Source organism: Mus pahari, chromosome 17 (assembly GCF_900095145.1).
Source record: "Mus pahari chromosome 17, PAHARI_EIJ_v1.1, whole genome shotgun sequence".
Taxonomy (NCBI): domain Eukaryota; kingdom Metazoa; phylum Chordata; class Mammalia; order Rodentia; family Muridae; genus Mus; species Mus pahari.
The window spans coordinates 60,529,838-60,553,870 of NC_034606.1; the positions used below are offsets into that span (position 1 = coordinate 60,529,838).

The 24,033-nt window shown below is 44.1% G+C and overlaps 1 protein-coding gene across 6 annotated transcripts in view; it reads left to right on the forward strand.

Moving 5' to 3' along the window:
- The window catches only part of Ano6 (anoctamin 6), a 178,997-nt gene that overhangs the window by 65,973 nt on the left and 88,991 nt on the right, over window positions 1-24,033 (forward strand). For all 6 annotated transcript variants that reach the window (XM_021216888.1, XM_021216889.1, XM_029547923.1 and 3 more), the window contains one exon: window positions 5,130-5,212. In XM_021216888.1, coding sequence (XP_021072547.1) covers window positions 5,130-5,212 — 83 coding nt within the window. The remainder of the gene's footprint in view (window positions 1-5,129; window positions 5,213-24,033) is intronic.

Genomic DNA, 24,033 nt, shown 5'->3' on the forward strand with positions numbered 1-24,033 from the left:
TTGTACTTGGCTCTGTCATTGTTACTCTTTATTCCGGTGCTGGGTGTTGAACTTGGAGCCCCCCACACACTAGGCAAGTGCTTCATGCCAGAGCTACACCCCCAGCTCAGGACAGGCATTACCTGCTGTCTTACATATTTACTGTGGTCTTCATCATTTCAGTGGCAGCCAGTCACCTTGATGAATGAGTCAGCTAGCACCAGTTCCGTGCCCATGCATGCTCTGTGCAGTACAGTAGATACATTGTCTCCCATTCTAATTACCTTCATTCCAGAGCTCTATATACCAGCTACTTCGTTCCCCCCCCACCTCCCCCCCCACCATGGACTTTCTGAGAGATGGTTTTGTGTTATCTTATAGGGAATAGGTCCTCTGAGCTATAAGATGATAGATAATGGCTTTTTATTGGCTACCTTGTATCACAGTTTCAATCACTCTTGTAATACAGGTTATATCTGTTTCATAATCTGGATAGTAAATTCCAGTCACTCTTTTTTAATTGGTACACAAGTAACCACACGACTGTCACTTTTTTCATGAGGCTGCCAATGTCCTTTTATTAACTCGTTAATATGGCCAAACCTCTACCCTGTTATATTGGGTCCTTGGTTTTACAGTGTCGAACAAGCCAGAATAGCTCCACCTAAAAACTTTATTACATTAACTGTATTGATAAGTTTTTAAAAATATGCTCACTTCCTTTGATTTAAACTAATTGGTAGGTATATGGTTTGCTGTCAAATTTCTAAAAAGTGGGTATTTTATAAGCTTCTTTTGACCTAAACATTCAGGTTTTTTTATTTTTACTCATAGTAATCCAGTTGATAACAAATATTTTATATTTATTTATTTTACGTGTGTAAGCATTTTTGCCTCCATGTATGTGTACCATAAACATGCCTAGTGCCTATGGAGGTCAAAAGAGGGCATCAGATCGCCTGGAACTACAGTTAAAGAGGGTTATAGATCACCACATGGGTGCTGAGAATTGAGTTTGCAAGAACAGTCAGTGCTCTTAACTGCAGAGTCATCTCTCCAGCCCCTAGTTAACAGTATTCTTAAATCTGTCTAGCCTGCAACTTACAAATGATTCTGAAGCTAGCATCAGTTATGTCTTGAAAAGGGGCCTTAGTCGCCTTAGGACTTTAAACAAAGGTTTGGCAAAGCGTACGGTTTCTGGTGCGTTAGGGCGAGCCTGATGCTCAGTTGCCAATTCACTGCGCCTCTGCACAGAATGCCATTGATGTGTCAAGACTTTGACCTGCACCGAGAACACCCTCTCTAGTTTGCCTCTGACAGGCGGGTAACATAGACGAACTCAGGACTTTTTACGTTCCAAGTTTCGAAATGAAGTGAACTGTTGCTAGCGTTCATGGTAGTTCACTTACTGTTTAATACGAGGCTTAATGGCAGTACTGAAGGCACACTCTGAAATCTATTAAGTAATGTATTATTTTAAAGAGAGCAAGTTTACCTTTTCAAAAGTAGTTCCCCCACCCATTGTTTTAATACATTCTCGGGTTTTTGCCTTAATTTTAAAACTTTTTTTTTTCAAAGAAATGATGTTTTTTTTTTCCTGTTTATGTTAGGTTATCAGAAATGAGAGTTCCAAACACTTCCTGAACCCCCTGAATAGAGGAAGATTAATCATTGCATTAGCATCACGTATCACCTATCTCAGCTGTGTTAGGTCCTGGGGGAAATAGCTGAGGCTTTGTCCTGCCTACACGGAATGCCAGTAAAGCCTTTTTTTTTTTTTTTTTTTTTTTATTCACTCGTTAAGTTTTTCTTCTGGGTTGACATTAGCTGCAACTATTCATTTTCATTGTGAGAACAGCTAGAGCTCTAAGCCATTCTCTACTTTCACAAACCCATTCCTCTGCCTCCGTGCCTGGGATTTAACAGAGCCCTGGGTCCTAGGTCTTGTTTCCTCTGCAATATGAATGCCTTGTTCTGAACGCCTTCTTAAGTCTGTCTGCCTGGGCAGAGTTGGGAAGAGAAGGAACAAACGCGTTTGGACCTCAGATACATAATAGACAAATTGTACAGGTCATCCTGTAAGAATTCAGGTAAGATGGCAAACTGTCATGCCACCTGATTTATATAGTGCTCTTATAAAAATACACACAGTATGATGTTCCATTAACTTTATAAAGCACTAGACCATACATACCACGTTTGCAGTATCTTCACTGTCTCTGCAGTTAATGCTGTAGGAAAGTTAGGTCTTTTATTCCAGGGTGTGAACCAAGCTGCCCTCGGGCTGTGGGGAGCCTCTCACAGCCTGGTGTACAGACAGCCGTGTGTTAGGACAGTCGTTCTCAACCTTTCTGATGCCACGACCCTTTAATACAGTTCCTCATGCTGTGGTGACACCCCAACCATAAAATTATTTTCATTGCCACTTCATCACCTTAATTTTTCAACTGTTACGAGTCACAGTGTAACTACCTGCTGCACAGGCTATCTGAAACAAGACCCCAAAGGGGTCGAGACACGGGTTGAGAACCCGCTCTTTTAGGATGCTGTGAAGGTGGTCGAAAGAACGCAGTTGTTTTGGACAGATGTTCTTTGGCTTGAAGCATTCAGCTCACTGTGACCCTTCTCTCTAAACTTAACTGGCCGTACGGGAATTGCAGGCCTCCTGGGCTAGTCCGAGGCACCTGTCTTGTCAGCTTTGGGAGCTGCCTTCTCTCACCTCCCTTTCCCATTTCTCCTCTGGTACTTAGGTAGAGGGTCCTTGATGGACTCTTCAGAAGAGGGCCACCTGCTTGTGCTGGCTGCCATTTCTGCTGGCCCTTCTCTTCAGGGCATGGGGACACTAACGTGAGTTAAGTAGGCAAGGTATTCAGTGTGAATCAAATCTGTAATTCCAATATAGGGATTGTATTTTATTTTATTTTTAAAGAAAGGTACAAGTTCTAAGTAATGCGGGAGAGACGAACTGTCTCAACTTTTGACTGATGACTTGGCTTTATAAATGATCTTACAGTCAGTCTCCCAGGAATCTCCCTATGCAAGCTGAGGTTTTGTTTTTCGTTTTTTGTTTTTTGGTTTTTTTTTTTTTTTTATGTTTTTTTGACACTGAAAAGAAGAAAAAAAATTTTTTTGCATCAATAGGAACCAGCCATTTCACAAATCCTTTTAATGTATTCAAGAAATCAGCTGTGTAATGACTTTTAAAATTCATACTACTACTACAGGGAGAATAAAAGGCTGTTCCTAGATGTTCTGTCAGGACTAACTGAGGATGTGTGCTGCTGAGTGTAACATGTACCTCAGCTCTCTTTACAACCTTAACCTGTCCCTTTTCATGTCGGTGGCTTCTTGAAGAGACGTGGCCCTGCCGATAAATGAGAATATCTATTTAGACCTCTCCCAACAGTTGACGCTCTGTCAGCAAACTTAACTATTTAATGCCTCTCTTTAAGGGTGTTTGTTTTCCTATATAATCAAAGTTACATGATTATGAAGTGATTCCTAGTATAATCCAACACTTTCTTGTTATTTGAATCTTTCTGCCTTTTTTTAAGTGAACACGAATGAACAAGGCATGTTCTCTATACTGCTGATTAGCCTCCAGCACAGAACACTTTTCTTTTTTTCTTTTTTAAATTATTGGCTATTTTCTTTATTTATATTTCAAATGTTTTCCCCTTTCCAGGTCTCCCCTTCAGAAACCCCCTATCCCATCCCTTCTCCCCCTGCCTCGATGAGGGTGCTTCCCCACCCACTCCGTTCTCCTGCCCTGACATTCCCTTACACTGGGGCATCAAAGACCCTCAGGCCCAAGGGCCTTTCTTCCCACTGATGTTCAATAAGGTCATCCTCTGCCATATATGAGGCCAGTGCTATGGTTCCCTCCATGTGTATTCTTTGGTTGGTGGTCCAGTCCCTGGGAGCTCTGTGGGGTCTGGCTGGTTAACACTGTTGCCGCCCACCCCCCCCATGGGTCTGCAAACCCCCTCAGCTCCTTCAGGCCCTTCTCCAAACACTCCATCGGGGACCCCTGAGCTCAGTCCAATGGTTGGCTTCGAGCATCCGCCTCTGAATTTGTCAGGCTCTGGCAGAGCCTTTCAGGAGACAGCCAGGACTGACCGGCATCCACGATAGCTTCCAGGTTTGGTGACTGTATATGGGATGGCTAATAACCACTTATCAGTGAGTGCATATCATGTGTGTTCTTTTGTGACTGGGTTACCTCACTCAGGATGATCTTTTCAAGTTCAGTCCATTTGCCTGTGAATATCGTGGATATTTACTTTACTTGAGGCTTCTCCAAAGCTATTTGATCTGGAACCTACAGAGTGCATAGATTGGTCTGCATCCTCAGGGCCCATCACTCTGGGCTTCTCTTTCATTTATATCAGGGTCTTAATGCCAACACAGGGGTTGACGTGGCAGAATGGCCCACCTCCTACACTTGACTCCTCTACCCAACCTTACACTGTAGTCACCTAATACCATGGCCAATAGTTTCCTCTGGCTGCTGATCTTTTGACCCCTGGCTCATCTATTCTGAGATTTGTATTCATAATAGATCTTGGATCCCCAAGACTTAGTCCAAGAAAAATGCAAAATAGTTCACTGATGACTTTTAATGTAGACTATGTTCATATTATTCAAATGCTGATGTATTGTTATGGGTTAAATTATACTATTATAAAATAGTTCACTAGTAATTTTTAATACGGGCTATGTTTGAAATGCTAATGTATTATTATTGGATAAATTATGTTATTATAATTAACTTCGCTTGTTTGTTATTACATGAAAGTATCTACTGGAAACTTTTACTTGGCTCCCATTAAAACGCCTGTCAGATACTAGTCTTCAGTGTATTTTAAAACAGAAGCTGACTGCCCTCGGTTGCCTCTCCATCAGTTCCCCGAGAGACCAGCAGGATAATGACTCCCTTAGCTGCTCTATGACATTTAATTGCAGTGGAGAGGCTGGTAATTTTCCATGCCAGATGCAGCCTAGAGCGTTTTTGAGACCTAGCCACAAGCATGAACTAGTTGCTGAAGATGTCGGTCGTCGGAGTGCTCAATCAGCTCAGCCTGCAGACGGGCCTCGGATGCTGAGGTTCATCGCTCCCTTGACCTAACTTATTTCCTGCTTCTTTGCAGTGCTGGAAAACTTTGACCAGACAATTGTCTGCCCCACCTTTGGATCACTGGAGAATCAGCAGGACTTCCGGACTCCAGAGTTTGTAAGTACCTCATCTTTAAATTATTTGTCAGTAAGATTTTCATTGAGAGACACATTCTATTCTTTAGTGGCTTAGTCTGCCATAGGACCCCTCAGTGACTATTGAGACTTTGGTGTCTCTGAGGCGCAGGTGAACCGACGGACCTCCAGCATCCCAGCATCCTGAGCTCCAGGTTTGATTTTGCCCCGTGTATGTGATTGTTGACAGGAACTCATTCCGTAGTAAAAGAACGAGGAGATGTTTGCAAAGTTTCCAGCTTCCTTGGCTGATTTCTGTTGCTCTTGGTTTCTGCTCTCGGTAACCTTGGGAATCAGTCCTGACTGAGCACAGACAATGCTCTGGCCAGTGCAGTTATTCACGGTGGAGCCGCCTGTTTCTTGTTTCCTTCAGGAACCTTCAGTAATGCAACCCCAGAAGGATAGGAATATCTTACTGGTTGTTTCTACCAAGAGGGAAACTAATATTCTCACTGAGTCAGACATTGAAGATTAGCCATGGCTCCTACCCTCAAGGAACTAAAAATCATATTAGATGCTACTATGATTTTATTAGTGCCTTGTTTAAAGAAAATTAAGCATGTAGGATGTCTTGCAGAATGCCTTTCAAAGCAGATTTTATATTAGTCTCCTAAAGTACTTGTCTCTCTGACTCACGCCTTATTAAGGCAGCAGAGAATCAGCCTTGGCCGGATTTACCCAGTTTTTGCCTCCCTGTGAATGACTTGACTACCATTTGTATTGGCAACAAAAATGTGTGAGTCTGTGTGAGAGTATGTGTCTCTGTATGTGTGCATGCACTCTCATGCTTGCACATGCATGTGTGTCTTTGTATCTGTGTGTGTACGTGTATGTATATATCCTTTGGAGGGTTTATTTTCAAAGTGTGATGATATATCTTCACCAGTCCAATAGTTGGCAGAGTGTGACTGCAATACGGATTCTGTGCACCCCTCCCCCCCTTTCTCTCTTGTGGTTACCCACTCAACTGACCTACTAGTATAGAGTGCACACCATGCTGAGGACTGAGAAGGATTGCACATAAAACTGTACCCACAATGCAGGATCATTTCTGAGTGGGGCTCCTGCCAGTATCCTTGCAGATGGCCTGCTGTGAAAAGCACTTGGGTCGTAATACAGAGACCTGGCACTCAGTGACTCCTCTTCCAGCCAGTGTGAGTGTCAGCGAAGGGGAACTGAATGCACCCAGTAGTTCCCCATCTCGAAGGGCAGAGCAGTTTGATGCAAAGGCAGGCAATGCTGATACAAACTCCCAAGAGCCACTCGACTGTTTTCCTTCCGAATGGACTCCAGGTGAAACTTTGTAAGGGTCATAACTAATGTGACAAGAGGTGTGTGTGGCCAGGTGTTGGTGTGCTTGGAAACATTCATGCTTTACACCCATTCTCTGTGTGAAAATGAGAGTTTTCTCGGCAGCTTCCAGTGTACTGAGGTGCAGGCACCTGGCTCGCCCCAGCAGCAGCTGCACGGATCAAGGGTAGCGCAGATAAAGCGTGCATTGTCTAAAGCAGCAGCCTTAGTTTCTTGACTTTCGTGTTTTTTGTGCTCAAAGTTAGAAGACTGGCTTGTCTAAGATCAAATGATCACAAAGTCTAGAGTCACCAACAGCGGTTGCCTTGGAGAGACTTATTCCAACCGTGGTTCTGAGGATGTAGGAACCGGAAGGAAGAGCTTTCCCTTGGTTGGTCTTTTTTAACTGTTGGGCCTCAAGAATTCCTGCAAGTCATTTTATTAGACTATCCCGTTGATAACAACATATCCAATTGCCCTGTTAGTGTACCTGACCTCATATCCCTGTGTCCCTGTGTGCTGATTGCTTTTTGCAAACTTGACTGAAATCAAGACACGCCCCCAAAGAGTGGATCTCAGTTGAGGGTTCAATCACCTTCATAAGATTAGTCTCCAGCCGTGTCTGTAAGGTATTTTCTTCATTGCTAGTTGATGCAGGAGGACCACAAGCTGCTGTGTGCAGGGACCTCCCTCGGCAGGTGGGCATGGATTGTAGAAGAAAGAGAGCCAAACAGGCCAGTGGGTTGGGCTCTGCCTCGGTTCCTGCCTTAAGTGACCTGTCCTGACTTCCCTCAGTGAGGAACTCTTGCCTGAAAGTGTGAGCTGAGATAAACCCTTTGCTTCCCAGGGTGCTTTTGTTCAGCGTTTTGTCAAGCACTAGAAAGCCTGGTTACTGTCTTTATCTAATTACACCTGCTTATCATGCTCAGGGAGCAATTATTTTTTAAAATATATTTTAAAGTTTGTTCTTATAGAATTTCATATATGTATTATGTATGTATATATGTATGTATATATCATATGCTTGAATACTATATGTATGTGTGTATATATTGTCTGTCTGTATATATCTATGTAAATATGTGTGTATATATCATGTGTCAGTATATTATATGTATTATATATATGTATATATGATGTATGTTTGTATGTATATATGTGTGTGTGTACATGCATATATGTATTGAATGCCTGTATATTATATGTATATATGATGTATGTTTGTATATGTATCTATCACTTGTCTGTACATATTATATGTATGTATATATATGTATATGTGTGTATATATATATATATATATGTATATATATTATAAATTTGATCATATCCACCCTCTACTTCCCCCACCAACATCTCCCTGACATACCATTACCATATTTCCCTCCCAACTTAATTTCTTCTTTCCCTTGACCTGTAGACTCAATCCAGTTAATGCTTTCGGTGTGGACATGGGTGTAGGGCCTTCCACTGGAGCAGAGTCAACTTAAAAGGGGTAGGGCACATCCCTGAGGGAAATGGACTCCTCCTCAGGCAGCAGCCAGCGGTTAATAGCTTCTCTGCTGGCGTGGGGCCTTGGGAAGGAATTCTTTATGTTCCCAGGCCATGCCTGTTTGTGATGCTCATGACATGTAAGTTCCTGTGATGCCTGTAAATAGCTCCTTGTGTTTTCCTCTCAGCACCACTGTTGCCAGCACTCCTGGCCTTATAATAAACATAACTACCTTCTGCTGTCTCCGTGGTAAACAAACAGGTCACAGAAGGAGATCCCTAGAGAATAGGACACTCCAGGGAACTACAGTGTTATATTTAAGAGAAGCCTTTTATGTAGGCAAGAGGGTGTAGCATTGGGGAAGACAGAGTCCTAGCGTTAGAGGCAGATGAGCCCGGCTGATGCCAGGACATCCGGTAAGTTGATGGAAGCCTGATTGTTAAGTTGGGCCGATGGTGGGACCTGGGGGTCAGAGGATTTAATGGCAAAGCAAAGTCTGAAGCAGTGCTGGAAAAGAGAAAGAGAGGTTGGAAAAGTCAGTTTTCTAATTTTCTTTGCATCTGGAGGATCACTTGCCTCCTGCTGAGTTGAAGGGAGGCAGAGCACATGCTTGCTCGAGACTTATTCTCAAATAGTTGAGGTTTTAGGTGGACAGAGAGAGAGAGAGAGAGAGAGAGAGAGAGAGAGAGAGAGCCGGTGCTTTCTATATAACAGTGTATTTATCTAGTTTGCTCAACAGGGAGAATAAAGTGCTTTTCGGTGTGATTCCTTCAGAAGATGTATCTTAGAGCCCTGTCGGTTGGCCAGCCTTGGTCTCTGGCATCGGAAGGCATGACACAGCTTGTGTGCACTGTGATTCTCAGGCTGAGGCAGACTGTGCTGAGTGAGTAGATAGACAGCCCTGTCACCTACCTGGGGCCTATAGACAGTAGCAGCTCCGCCTCCCTCCGCTCTCCCTCCCTGCAGCTCTGGGTCTCTGCCCCCCTTGCCCAGGGGTTAGTCCTTGCTCTCTCGACCACTTTGCAGATGGCAGCTATCAAGGTAGCCAGAAGGCTAGACGGTTAACAGGGCGATCAGAGATGCAGATGTGTTCTCGCAGGAGCTGGGGACTTGTTGAAACTAGTAATCACGTATCATCACTGTAAGGTGAGGCAGATGTGTGTGGGGAGTCCATATGAAAAGGAGGTGACTAAATACTGGTTTACAGGGACACTTGGTGATCTTGTACTGTAGGACACCATTTCAGTCCTGGTGCAGTCTTGCTTGAAAATGCAAAAATAGTTATCATTATATGATGAATGTTTTCCCGATAGTGCTATCTTTAAAAAACAAACCTCTTGGGGCTGGAGAGGTGGTTTGGTGGTTAAGAGCACTGACTGCTCTTTCAGAGGTCCTGAGTTCAATTCCTCACAACCACATGGTGGCTCACAACCATCTGTAATGGGATCCGATGCCCTCTTCTGGTGTGTCTGAAGACAGTGACAGTGTACTTACATAAAACAAATAAATCTTTAAAGAAACAAACAAGCAAACAACGTGTGACTGTTGGTACTGGGAGGGGTCACAGGTGCCGTGGCACTTATGTGGAGACCAGAGGACATCGTTGCGGAGGACACCTTTCTCTTCACCTTTCTGTTGGGTTCTAGGGATTAAACCCAGGTGGTCAGGATTTCATGTCAGGCAGCAAGAAGCTCTGCCCACGGAGCAGCCTTGCATCTTGCAGAGGACTTCTGTCCCCTTTTATTTTTTCAGTATTATCTGGTCTCTTCTACCAGTGAAGCCCAACTCTTCACGTTGTAGTTGCTACGGCAGTTAGTTCATGATCAAGAGAAACGGTGACTGTATGAGTGACAGCTGTCATTTGGAACATGGCTGGGAATAGACACAGAGGATTATGATTCTGGGGCAGGGTGTGGGGAAAGTGGCACTGGGAACTGGGCGCCTGAGCCTCAGGTCATCTAGAAGAGGTCAGACTTAGAAGCAGAAGGTGGGGTAGAAAAGATGGCTTAGTGGGTGAGGGCACCAGCCTTCAACCCAGGTAACCTGGATTCGAGCCCCAAAACCCAGGTGGGGGGAGGAGAGAAACGACTCTCACAGGTTGTCTTCACACACACACTCACACACACACTCACACACATGCTCACTCACTAAGTGTAAAAAGAAGACAAACCAGCCAACCCAGATGCTATTAAGAATAGGCCACAGAGTTAGAACTTAGGGTTGACTCCATCCTGGCGGCAGTAGAATAGAGAAACATTCTGCTACCCGACTCCCAGTCCTGTATCTGGTTATGAGCTCTAAGGGCTAAATTCAAGGGCTAGTGAGTCATGCCTGGCCATGTAAGCTTCACACCCACCCCAAGTGCTAAGGAGTCTGAAGTTAGGGTCAGCAGTGGGGATAGGTAGAGATCATTGACCCAGGAACTTATGGTGGTCTGAGCACACACAGTTAAAGAAGGGATGTGAAGGACGTTAATCTAACGTCATTAGAGCCGTGATCAACATGGAATTACAGGGACGGAAGGTTACGGGACTGCTCTGTGATCTGAGCTCCACCGTTTCACCCCTACCAGCCTTTGCAGAACTTGAAGTTTGCATACAACCCTCCTGGGCTTCTTAGGGACAGGAATAATTTTACCACTTCTGATCTCGTGTTAACTGATTTTTCTTTTACCCTCATTGCTTAGCTTCTACCAGATCCAGAGTAAATAATAATATTTGGACTGGCCAAAGAATGTTCCAATAGGATAAACCAGGAAGGAGAACTGAAATCTTAGGACTTAATGGACGAGTACTGAAGTAGAAGCTGCCAGAGAGGCAGCTTAAATTAAACATCATGGTACCCACAGGAAAGCAGAGATGAAGAGTCCGTCTCCATTTAGGATCTGGGGGGAGCTGACTCCTCCTTTAAGGATAGTTATTGCTTGTGATAGTTATTTGGGTGAGAATGTCCCCTATAGGCTCCTATATTTGAATATTTGATTCCCAGAGGGTGTGCCCTACTTGGAGGAGGAGAGGTGTCACTATTCCAGTTAACACTCTGACTTGTGGTCATCTCTCGGTGTGCAAGCTCTCAGCTACTGCTCCAGCGCTATGACTGCTATCTGCCTCTGTGCCCCTTACCATTGTAGTCAGGGACTGGACCACCTTCTGGAACAATGAGCCCCAAGTTAAATGCTTTCTTTTGTATGTTGCCTTGGTTATGGTGTCTTTGCATAGAAATAGAAAGGTAACTAAGACACTGCTGTCTTCTAAGAATTATTGCTAACTCTCTGAAATTCTGATTTAATTGTCCTCAACCAGCTGAAAAATGCACGGTCCCAAGGAAGAGTTCTAAGTGTGAATTTCTTCAACAAATATTTATTTGGCATTTATTTTAGGTACTACACTGAATAGTCAGAAAAGATGAAAATTCTGTATCTTAGGAGCTAACACTTTGGTAAGAGAGACTTAAGATACAAAGTAAATAATATAATATAAATTATAAAATAATATAAATAGGGAAAGGTAGTAGGGATTGTATGAGAGAGAGAGTGTGTGTGTGTTTCAGCAATTGTGGGCGTGTAACAGTTGTAAATAGAGTATTAAAGTTTATCTCACGGAGAATTGGAAAGGCCTGCCTGTGGTGCTGGAGCAATCTGGAAGGACAGATGTCTAAGCAGGAGTCCTAGCTCTGAAATGGACACGTTAGTGATACATCTGTGGACATGAGGCAGTCCACCTGGCTGTAGTAGATTGGCAGATGGGAGAATTGTTGGCTTGGGGCTTTGCAAGTCACTGTCAAGGTGCTGGTTTCATCGTTCAGTTGGAAAGCCATTCAGAGTGAACCTTCTCTGGATGAGGGGAGGGTCCCCAGCAGAGTCTCTGACCTAAGAGGAGGATCGTTTTTTCTATAAAAGCGGAAGACCGTCAGGCATGTCTGATATTGCACATGATACTGTCACCTGTGGGGTTCGTGCTCAAGAACCACACATTCCAGCAATCGGGGGTGGGGGGCAGGGGAGAAAAGAAAAGAAAAGGAAAGAAAAGGTGTCGGTCTCATTGATAGTTACCCTGGCTACCTGCAGCCCAGAGACCACGGATTGGGCAAGCATTCAAAGGAACTTAATACTTAGCTTGGCAGAAGGACTCTCAGAAGAGGGGGAAAGTCAAAGATGATCGAGCCAGTGAGAAGTGCTCACTTGGGCCGTTTTGCCTCGGTCGGTATTCACAAGGTGTATTAATATTGCACAAGTACCACACACTTACTCACTCGGGGGAGAAGACTGTGAACATGTACTCTGTCTGGCCATGGAAGAATGCTTACTCGCTCTGTGTGGCTGATCCAGAAGCTGAACGTATGGATTATTAGCACTGAGGAGGATGAGCAGAAGTGGACAGACATGTAAAGAGGCCATTCAAAAGTCTCTGAGTCACCTCTCTGGAATGCCCAGTTTCTTTCCCCAGAGAGATGGTAGTAATTAGACCACAGGACCAGCCAGGCCATTTAACTCAAAATACTAACAAGTCCCATTCTGTACATTCTGCAACATTGTAATCATTTTTTTTTTTTAAATTTATTACTTCAAAGATGTTAAAATAAGCCAGTCCTGTTGGCACAAGGCTGTATAGTCCCAGGCACTTTGTGTGCTGAGGCAGGCAGTTTGCAAGTTCAAGGCCACCCTAGGTAACTTAAGGAAATTCTCTCTCAAATAAAAGGTGTGAAGGTCTGGATGAGAGATAGAGTGACAGCTTACTGTGCACCTCACTCCTGGTTCAAATCCCAGCACCCCTTTCTACAACTCTGAAGTAGGTCGAAGTCCAAAGTCCGGTCAACAAATGCTTAGTGCGACAGTATCGATTAACTGATTGATTGATTGATTGATTGATAACTTTTGAGTTACACAGACAACAAAGCAGCAACAGCGGTAGGCCCTAAAGTGTGTGTGTGTGTGTGTGGGGGGCAGTTTCATGATGGAGGTTCCCGAGCAAACAGGTTGTCAAGCTTCTGCGGATGCAGGTGAACTCTGTTGAAGTGTTGAAGTGTTAGCGCTATCAAGCAGCCGCAGGTGTCCAGGCTGCTCGAGGATGGTTTCAGAGAAGTACACCTGTAATCACTGTCTTGGGATCTGAGACAGGAAGACAGGGAGTTGGAGACCACAGTGAGTCTGCCTCAAACCACAGTCTCGGAGGGGAGCCAGACCGCCCCCAGATAAGTCTGAACTTTCTGGCTGGGGTTGCTCGCCAGCTAGGGTCTCCAAAAGCAGAAGTACTGGTTTGTGGAACCGCAGGGAGCAGTCTTGAGGTGATATAGACGCCAGAAGAGTAAAGTGACAAATGAGCCATTTAAAATAAACAGGTGTGGGGGGGGAGGGGAGCATTGATTTAGGGAAGACATTGGGCACAGACTAAACTGATAAATGAGTATGTCGGAGCCAGAGTGTTTGTCTCCTAGGCTGTTACAGAAGGTCTGTGAGTAGATTGCTTATGAATGTTAGAAAGAGGTCACCAGGAGCCAGCAAGAGGTTGGTCATCTCAGCCTGAACAGAATCCCAGCCCGGACATGTTATTATTTTTTTAATGGAGTTAATTAAACAGAGTGGGTGAAAGCTACTCTATATTTATGTGCTTTGATTTTAGTAAGGGAATATAGAAGGAAAAAAATCTGCCTTTAAATACAAAATGAAGAAATGTAGTCCTGGAGATTGCAATCACCAGGTAATTGATCTTAAGAAGAATGTGGGATAATGGATACAAATCAGTCTACAGAGGAGACAAATCGATAGGAAGCAAAGTCAACCCCTGCCCTGATTCATAAATACCAGCTGCGTGAGTAGAGCCCACGAGGGCGGAAGCTGAAGGCTGATGATGTGGAAGGTCCAGGCAATGGGCTAATTAAGCACAGTAAGAATTGAGTGTGTGATCACAGTGACAGGAAGTCAGTGGAAATCCAGGCTGCATCCACACCGGACCCAGTGAAGACGGACCCAGTGAAGACGGTCCCAGGCTCAGGGTTGGTGAAGCCGCCTCGCATTCTGAGTGCTCCCTTTGGAGAGGGAGCTTCCCTCGCCATATGGAGAGGTGGTTTCTGATAACTTTCCAAGAACATGACACCATCAGGCAGAAGCAATTGGTAGATGAAGATACAAAGTAAATTTTCCCTTCTTCCCTTCCCTTCCCTTCCCTTCTGTCTATTTTTTAAATAAAGGACAATTCATTTTTTAAAAGCTTTTTTAAAAATTTAAATTAGAGGTGTATATGTGCGTGCGTGTGTGCCCATGTGTGTGTGTGTATGTATGTATGTATGTGAATGCATATGCATATTTCACATGTGCATACTTCAGCATGTGCTCACAGGAGTATAAGCATGCAGGGACCCAAAGAGGCCAGGAGTGTGGCATCCCCTTGGGGTGGAGTTACAGGCAGTTGTGAATTGCCCATCACGGGAGCTAGGAACTGAGCTGGGGTCCTCTTGGAGGGCAGGATGTCCTCTTGAACTCTTGAGAGCCACCTCGCCAGCCCCGAGAAGCATAGATCTAAGGACTGAACGGGAGGTAAGGATAGCTGTCAGACTGTATTTCAGTAGGAAGGCTTCCCTTGGTGGAAACACCTGACAGCCCAGCGGCGTTTGGATGCAGTCAGATGAGCAGGACTAGATGATGAGCAGGACTAGATGGGGCTAATGAACACATGAGTCAGGATGTGTTCGTGGGTGGGAAGACAGGCTGTGGATGGTTCACATAGAGTGAGACTCGATAGTGGGATGTGTAGAAAGGACAAAGTCCTACTGTGGCTGTGAGTATCCATTGCCACTGCCTTCGTTGTGGCTCATTGATGCCTCTGCTTCATTTCACATTGTTTTTGCCCACACTCACCCTAGAGTGATCAGCAGCCAAATCCCCTGATCGATTAAAACCCTCCCCTCCTTATAACTGTTCATTCTACCTGGTGCTACCCACTTCATTTTCAGAAACCCGTGACTGTAAATGCCTTGCGAGTCTTGCCTCACAAAGCGTCACGTAGGACAGCCAGTGAGCCTTCTGTTGCTCGGGGATGTCAAAATTAACTTAACAAAAACATGACGAGGAAAAGCAGGAGCCCTGGACATTCTGAACAGTTATGATGTCTGCATTTTCCGTGGGCCTTATCCAATTACAGAGCATCTGGAAACACAACACGGGCACAGCCAGGGAAGGGCCTGCTGGCCAGCCGTGACCATGCTGTGACCGTGCCGTGACCTGTCATAGCAAGAGTGTGGAGATCTGTGATAAAGAAAAAAACACAGGATGTGGTGGCAATGTGCACATACTAGGGATTCATGGGATTCCTAGAAAATCAAAGAGGAGGATCAGAGGGGTTGGCACTGTGTCTGTGTGTCTCTCCATGTTTTACACACGTTACATGCAAAACCTTTTTATTTTCTAAAACCTCCTAGTTAACTGCAGTTTTTATTATTTCACTGAATAGAAATAAAAGGCATGTTTTTATTATAAGCCTTAAATTCTTTGTTTACATTTACTTATGTATTGTGTTCCATATACATTTGTTTCGCATGTGGAGGTCACCCCTGTACCCTGAGCCATCATGCTGGTGCTATGAAAAGTCTTTTTAAGCGTTCCTTAAGTCAGTCTCTGGTGAGAAACCATAGACTCGTTTTTTACCTCGAAGACCCAAGTGCGCTTGTACTTCTTTCCAAGTCACCTTGTGAAATACAGATTAATGTGACCTGACAGATCATAATTACTACCAAACAGCATCTTCATTAATTGTGATGAGCAAACCAGCCCCGGAGGGTTCCATTCTATGGTGTTAACATGAATCAGGGTATATATATCAAGTCTGGACCTGAGTTGTTGCTGGGGTAAAGTTTGATCGCAGTTAAATGGTCTAAAACAGAATCAGTCCTTCAGATTCCACAGGAGGCTCAGCGGGGCTTTTGTTCCATGCAGCTTCAAGTGCTTTTTGTTGGTGGTTTATAGACAGGGTTCTTACTGTTAGCCCAGGCTGGTCTTGAACCTTTAATCCTCCTGTCCCAGCATTCTGTGTGCCGAAACCACAGGCGTGCGCCACTTTGCCTTGAAACCTAATGCATATTTAATGTCAATGTGTGACTGGTGACCTATGGGGGATGAAGAAGAAATGAGTGCTTTGAGGGACCGCTGAGATCGTAAACGCATGTTCAGTTCCCAACAGGAACGGTTCTTTTCCTGTAGGCAGACGCTGTTCCAAAAGCTCCACTAGGAAGTGGAGTCTGAAATGGAACTGGGGACTGGAACCATCGGGCACTGGAACCGTCCATCCGGGCACCGGAACCATCTGTGCCCCTGCATGGCTCTGCCCTCTGGCAACTGCGGGCAGCTTCCTTTTTGCCTTAGCTCTTCCGCTTCTCTGTACATAAAATGCAAGAAAGTCAGTGGCGGATTTCCTCCCCAGCGTGTGGTGTAGCAGCTAGCCGCACAGGGATTGAGAGGTGTTTGAGTTTTGTGGAAAACATGTTCCTAAAGTTATGCAGAGCCTTAGCTTAGTTAGTGGTCATGAATGTTGAAGAAAGTATTTGAATCCCAGCCGGGGCCTTTACTCCGCCTTGGACAGTATAAGTTCCCGAAAGGAAGGCACACTCACAGCCTTTATATTTATAATAAGCCTTAAACAGCACAATAGCTGGGCAGCTGCCTACCCTCCATGCTATTAGATTCTACTTTCCTATCGATAACCCCCCAAATTATTATTTACTATTTACTATGTTTCAACTGGGCTGCTCTTAGCTCTAATTGGGCTAGCCTACAGGGCCATGGCTTTTATGGCTCAGCTAACCCGTGGCAGCTTCTCTTTTTCCCTCATGTTCATTCTTCTCTTCTTTCTTGGTCCCCAAGCCCAGGAAACCTAAACCCTACCTATGTCTCTTCTGCTCAGCTGTTGGCTGTTGGCATATTTATTCACCAATCAGAATTAACTTGGAGGTGGGGTCACAGAGCCAATTGTGGACTCCAGATCTTGGGGGCCTGCACTTAGCATGACAATAGACAGTAAAAGACAAAACCTCAACAAGGCAGGCCAAAGCTCTGAATGGACATCCCTTGACCCACCATACCACTTCCTTGAAAGCGATGATGTCATGTGATGTCACAGTGTAGGGATCAGAACTTGGCTTCATTCTTAGAAGGCCAGTTTGTAGCAGAAGACTAGGCTAGAGCATCATTAACTTATATCTTCAAGAAAGTACTCTTATTGGCTCTTGCATACTGACCAAATTATCTGAGAGTTTGGGAATTAATTATTCCCAGCAGTATTATAAAATACCAACAGCACAACCAGTCAATAAATATACTGAGCCCTTTCTAAAACTCGCTAATAGAATTTTTAATGAATTAAGGAGAAGACATATTTAAATTATTCAGTTTTGAATAAACCACTACCAACTTCACTAAATTTTGCAGTGAAAATGTATTCATTTAGTCATTCAATATTTATTAACCCATGTACTCAGTGGGGAAGTAGAAAGAATGCATCGCAGATGTTTACCCTCAAGGCCAAAGGTGGCACAGTGTCCACCTCTGTGTCTGGTTGCTATCTGTGCAAGTGATGCTGGCTGGCTGGTGGTCAGAAGTCTGTGAGGTGCACTGGAGTGTTTGGTCAGTCCTACTGTGCACACAGAGCGCTGCCTGTGAATCAGGATTACCCTGTGGGTGCTTTCAGCATAGAAAGGACCACACTGTACAGTCCTTGTTCCTGGCTAGAACCTTCGTGTGTCTATGTACACCTTACAAAGATAACATACTATATACCTAGATTGTTTTTGCAGGAAGTAGTAATATTCTTCAGCTCCTTTGTTCCCTTCCTTGAAGCCACTCTCCTGTCACCACTGTGCCATCCTCCTGTACCCACTCTTGTAAATGCCTCTTTTAAAAACGCAAACCAGGCCATCCCTTTCCAGTACAGTGGAATCTCTCTCCCATTACTTCATCTGCCCCATTGTAAAATGTCACGGGATAAATGGGGAATTAATTTCAGTTGATTTATTTAATAATATTTACCCATTTAATGTTTTTGAAACTCTCTTGGGAAATAGCAATGAAAAGATGGCACAGTCTGTGTCCCCTTGGGGCATACGTTCTAGTGAGAGACAGACATTAATTAAGCCATTGCACAAATAGCTCAACAATTAGAATATGAGACGTGACATTTAAGGAAAGGGAAGGTGCTCTGAGCTAGGGAACCTCAGCAGGCAGGCAAGGGAAGACCCCGACGCTTTACCATGGAAGGTAAAGGAGATCCTAGAAAATGGAACCAAGACACAAAGATGAGGGGATTAAACTGTGAACGGCTGCAGTGCCATCAGCCTGAAATCTCAGCTGCACACGAGGGTGTGAAGCAGGAGGAGCTGGAGCTCAAGGCGGTCCCAAGTGTCACAGAAGGAGCCTCAGCCCCACCCCAAATAAGCAAACCAAAGACATAAAAATGTTAAGGAATAGAGAAACTGGGGGCTGCATCAAGATGGAGTTGTTGCTTTCCTACATCAACTACAGCAGCCTCTGCAAACCTGCAATGCTAGATAGACCTTGGTCCTGTCTTTTGGCAACTAAGTATAAGACTTTAACCCAGTGGTTACATTAAATATTTTCACTGGAATATGTTACATCCAGTTAGTGCAACAAGTATCCATTGGATTGCTTTTCCTGGTGTTGCAGGTTAAAAGCAAAATGGGTTTTAACTTCAGGATTATGGTTCAATTAAAGTTGTTGATAGCGTACCTACAAAGATATGATACTATGTTAAATATGTATGGCATTATATTATGGTACTTTATATAATGCAGTATTAGAATTGTATAGAGCTGTAGCTCTATACAACTTTAAAGTCTTAACATTTTACCCTCAATAACATGGGCCTACTACATAAAGTTCAGTACACTAGACCTTAAAACAGTACACTAAAACTTAACACATTTAATAATTTAAATATTACCAACAATAAACCAAAGAGTGATAATTAAATTAATACTGAATCATGTTAATAACATTAGCATGTATTAATCTAGAATATATTTTTGATTTAGCAGAAGAAATGACGTTTTAATATAGAATGTGATTTTGATTTAGCAGAAGACATGGCATTGTTTTATGTATTTTTTAGGTCTGTGTAAGAGTAGATAGCTGGATTTTTCTTCTTTGCTTATGTCATAGTAAATATTGAAGATTAGTAGCTCTTACAAAGGTTTACTTGTTTCCTTATGCAAAATGAGAGAAAAAAGACACATTTCCTAACATTACCTTCAGTCTCAACAAAAAGCCATTATTAGGAAGCAATTAGTCAGTCAGGATGCAAACAAGTGTGCTGCGTTCTCATACAGTTTTAGGATATAGTCATTAATGGCAAGTATGTTGTCACAACAGTATCTGCCAGCTACCTAAGTCTTTTTTTTTGTTGTTTTTTTTGTTTTGTTTTTCGAGACAGGGTTTCTCTGTGTAGCCCTGGCTGTCCTGGAACTCACTTTGTAGACCAGGCTGGTCTCGAACTCAGAAATCCTCCTGCCTCTGCCTCCCGAGTGCTGGGATTAAAGGCGTGTGCCACCACACCCGGCTCTACCTAAGTCTTTATAATCATATCTTAGTCAATTTCTGTGGGATAGAAAGAATACTTTCTGGTGCACAGGGACATTTGAGTGCACAGTTCTGAAGTACTTTTCCCAGGGTCTTTGGGGAACTCTGATGTGGAGATAGAGAACTACGCTTCCTGAGAACTTCTGTCTTTACACAGCATGTTAAACAGCTGGGAGGTGAGTGTGCCAAGTGGTGAGGCTCTGCAGGAAGGGGAGAGTGTGGTTAGGAACTGAAAGCAGGCACAGTGGGGTCACTGTGTTCAGCAAAGCAGTGGTTTTCACCCTTCAGTTTTGTTTTTGTTTTGTTTTGTTTAAAAAAAAACCCTGTTTATTTTATAGATATGGGTATTTTGCCTGCATGTATATCTGTATACCACAAGTGTGTGTGTGGTGTCAGAGGAGAGTATGGGATCCTCTGCAACCACAGATGCAGGGGTTGTAAGCCGCCATGTGGGTGCCAGGAATCAAACCCAGGTCCTCTAGGAAGAGTAACCAGTGCTCTTAACTACCGAGCCATCTCTTCAGCCTGCCTCCACCACTCTTAAGCACTGACCTGCAGATGTTAACACAAGAAAGACAAACACCATCTTCTAAGTAATAGAAATGTTGTTAGCCTTTCAGAGACCCTCCCCCAAAAGGTCAGGAGTCTTCAGAGGTGTGTACAACAAGTATGTACCGACTTAGAAAACAAAGGGGAACTAGAATTTGCAGAGGTGGTTAAAGAACGATGGGGGGAGATTATAAGAGCAAGAAGATGGCAGTCAAAACCCTGGTTAGAAAAAGTAAGGTCCGACTGGATAGTTAGAATAGGGAATAATGTGCTTATAGTCTGTCGGTTATCGTCAGATCAAGGCCGTGTTATGTACCCAGCAGGGACATCCAGGCTTTCCGTGAAATCACTGGGAGCAGCTGAAAGGGTTTTGTCCCTTGTGGGACTTGAGCATGTTTGTTTAGAAGCTTTCCTATGTGGCAGTGCATGGGATGAATTAGAGAGCAGCAAGTGTGTAGTGTGAATTGGGATCCAGCCACTGAGAGCCCAGCACAGGCTGAGCGCTGTGATCCAGCCACTGAGAAGCCTGGCACAGGCTGAGCGCTGTGATCCAGCCACTGAGAAGCCTGGCACAGGCTGAGTGCTGAGATCCAGCCACTGAGAGCCCAGCACAGGCTGAGTGCTGTGATCCAGCGACTGAGAAGCCCAGCACAGGCTGAGCGCTGTGATCTAGCCACTGAGAGCCAGCACAGGGTGGGTGATGCACCAAGGGACCTGAGGGTTGGGGAGATAGCCTTAGAAGGAAACTTGAGATGAAACTGGAGCCAGAAAGGTCAGAGGATATCTGCGCTGTATTTTATAGCTCCAGTCCCTGCTAAGGACATTGTTAGAGAAGCAGACACAATCTGGGCGTTTCTGTAAAAGGTACCCCATAATGACTGAGAATGTTTCCTTCTGATAATGCATTTCCTCTTTATGCTCCTGCCAGAAGGCTTCCAGCCAGTGTTCATTCTAGGGTCACAACAGTTGAAGTTGTCCCAGTGGCTAGCACATTTTCTTCTACCCGCCTTCTCTGACCCAACCTTTTATCTTTATTGACTGTTCATTATTCTCCCTGCATTCATTCTCCATGACAATGACATGCCTTCTTTTAGCTGGTTGCTCCCAGCGCAGCAGTTCAGGGTTCATACTGCTTTTGCAGGGTACCTGGGCTCAGTTTCCAACGCCCATGTCAAGTGGCTCGCACTCCCTGTAACTCCAGCTTCAGAAAAGCTGGTGACCTCTTCTGGCCTCCTAGAACCCCAAATGCACATGTAGAAACCTACACTCAGGTACACATGCATTTACATAATAAAGAATAAATCTTTTTTTTAAAGTGTTTTTGAAATATACCACGCATAAGGGCAGAGTATAGTTTAGTGGTAACTTTTATAGCCTTAGCATACTTTCTTTATTTGGGGAACAGGACCTTCCACTTTAGTACTTTATTTATTTATGGAAGGAGACCTTCTTCCACTTTAGTCCTATTTTCCTCAAAACTGAAGACAACTGCAAAGTGTCTGATAACGACATACTAAAACACCAAGGCTCAGTTTCATAGAAATTCATCAAATTGAACCTGGTTTCTACTTCAAAGTCAGCTAGAAGCAGTGAGTGATAGAGTATTACAGTGCCCACTAAAGGCCTCATAGCTAGGAATGGCGAGAGAGAGAGAGAGAGAGAGAGAGAGAGAGAGAGAGAGAGAGAGAGAGAGAGAGAAAGAAACAGAGACAGAGACAGAGACAGACGGAGAGAAGGGGAGAACACCCAGAGATGAACACCCAGAGATGACAAGGTTGTTAAATGCTCCTGACACAGGCATCAGGAATGGACACATTTAAGTAGAGAGCAACGATGGGTCTCCCTTACTGACCTTTGTCTGTACCCCAGACTTTAGGCTGACTGTCTCAGCATAGAACCCTGTCTTTTCACAGTGGCCCTAATCCCAAAAAGATAGCACGGATACACCAAGGCATGTGACTGATTGTCTGCAATAGAGTTGGGATTTGAGCCTAGATCTCCTGGACCCCAAAGTCCTCATTCTTTTTTCTCTTTTTGGCCTCCTAAGTAACAGTATGCAATATCTTGTTTTAAGATACCAAAAATGCCATATACTGAGAGAAATATTCAGGTATAAAAGCTTAGCCACTTTTAAGAATATGTGTATGTATGTATGTATGTGTGTATATGTATGTATGAATATGCATAATATGCATGTGTATATATAAATATACACACATATATATGTGTATGTTTATGCACACAAATGTATGTGCATGTGTATATTCATACATATGTGTATATATGAATATGTATATTCATACATATGTGTATATATTATATACACACATGAATACACACATACATATACATACACACACATATATACAGAACTCCTAGCCATCTAGACAATGAGCTGCCTTTAGTGGGTACTGTAAGACCTTATCGTTGACTGCTTCTAGCTGACTTTGAAGTAGAAACCAGGTTGAATTTATTGAATTCTTACAAAACTGAGCCTTGATGCATTAGTGTGAGGTATCAGACACTCCTCAGCTCTCGTCAACATATACATACATAAACATATGTATATTTAAATTTATACACACATACATATTCATGTGTATCTTTCTGTGTGGGTGTATGTGCATGTGAAATCAGGTACCCAGAGAAGCAAGAAGGCATTGGGTTCCCTGGAACAGCATTTACAGATGTTTGTGAGCTGCCTGGTATGGATGCTGGCAACCGACCTGTGCATTTAACCTCTGGCCTATCTCCCTGGCTCCATGGGAAGCTTGTTCCTTTGGAGCATTTAATTCACAGAACATTCCCAACAACTGAGCGAGGTTTTATGAAGTCTTATTTTCATTCTTCCGTGTGATGCATTTTAAATGCTTTCCTGCCATTGTCATAAAAGAGTCGCTGGGACTGGGTGTTGTGGGTCCCATCCCTGCGCAGCCAGCAGCACTTCTAAGACTGCCTGAGTCGAAGGGGGAAAGCAGTATCTCTATGAGTCTGACAAATACAGAGACGGATGCTCGCAGCCAACCATTGGACTGAGCACGGGGGTCTCCAATGGAAGAGTTAGGGGAAGGACTGAAGGAGCTGAAGGGGTTTGCAACCCCATAGGAAGAACAACAACATCAACCAACCAGACCCCCTAGAGCTCCCAGGGACTAAACTTTCAACCAAAGAGTACACATGGAGGGATCCATGGCTCCAGCTGCATATGTAGCAGAGGATGGCCTTGTTGCGTATCAATGGGAGGAGAGGCCCTTGGTCCTGTGAAGGCTCCATGACCCAGTGTAGGGGAATGTGAGGGTAGGGAGGTGGGAGTGGGTGGGAGAACACCCATAGAAGCAGGGAGAGGGGGATGGGATGGGGATTCCTGGGGATGAAACCAGGAAAGGTGATAACATTTGAAATATAAATAAAGAAATAGCCAATAAAAAAAAAATCACCCAATATATGTTGACCTACATGGCCCTGTGTTTCCTGAGACTCTAGGTTTTCCTTCCTGTGGATTTCAATGAAATTAAAAATATCAATTTCCAGAGTAAAGGTCAGTGACTTGAAAGGAACGTGGGGCTTAGAAAAACTGAGGGAGGAGAGCACCCTTGCTGAGTACCCTGAGCAGCTGAAGCGCACCAAAGACATCCGTACCACGTCAGGAAAACCCTTAGGTGACTGTCAACCTCACATCACCAGGGGTGTGAAAGACTGCAATCTTGAGGGAGTCTGTGGAAGAAGAATTGCACAGGAAGAAAGATCTGAGGACTTACTGTGTTCCACTATACCCACAGCGATCTGCTTAGCTCACAGTCGGTCTGGATAGCTGTATCGGGAAGCTCACAGTCAGTCTGGATAGCTGTATCGGGAAGCTCACAGTCGGTCTGGATAGCTGTATCGGGAAGCTCAC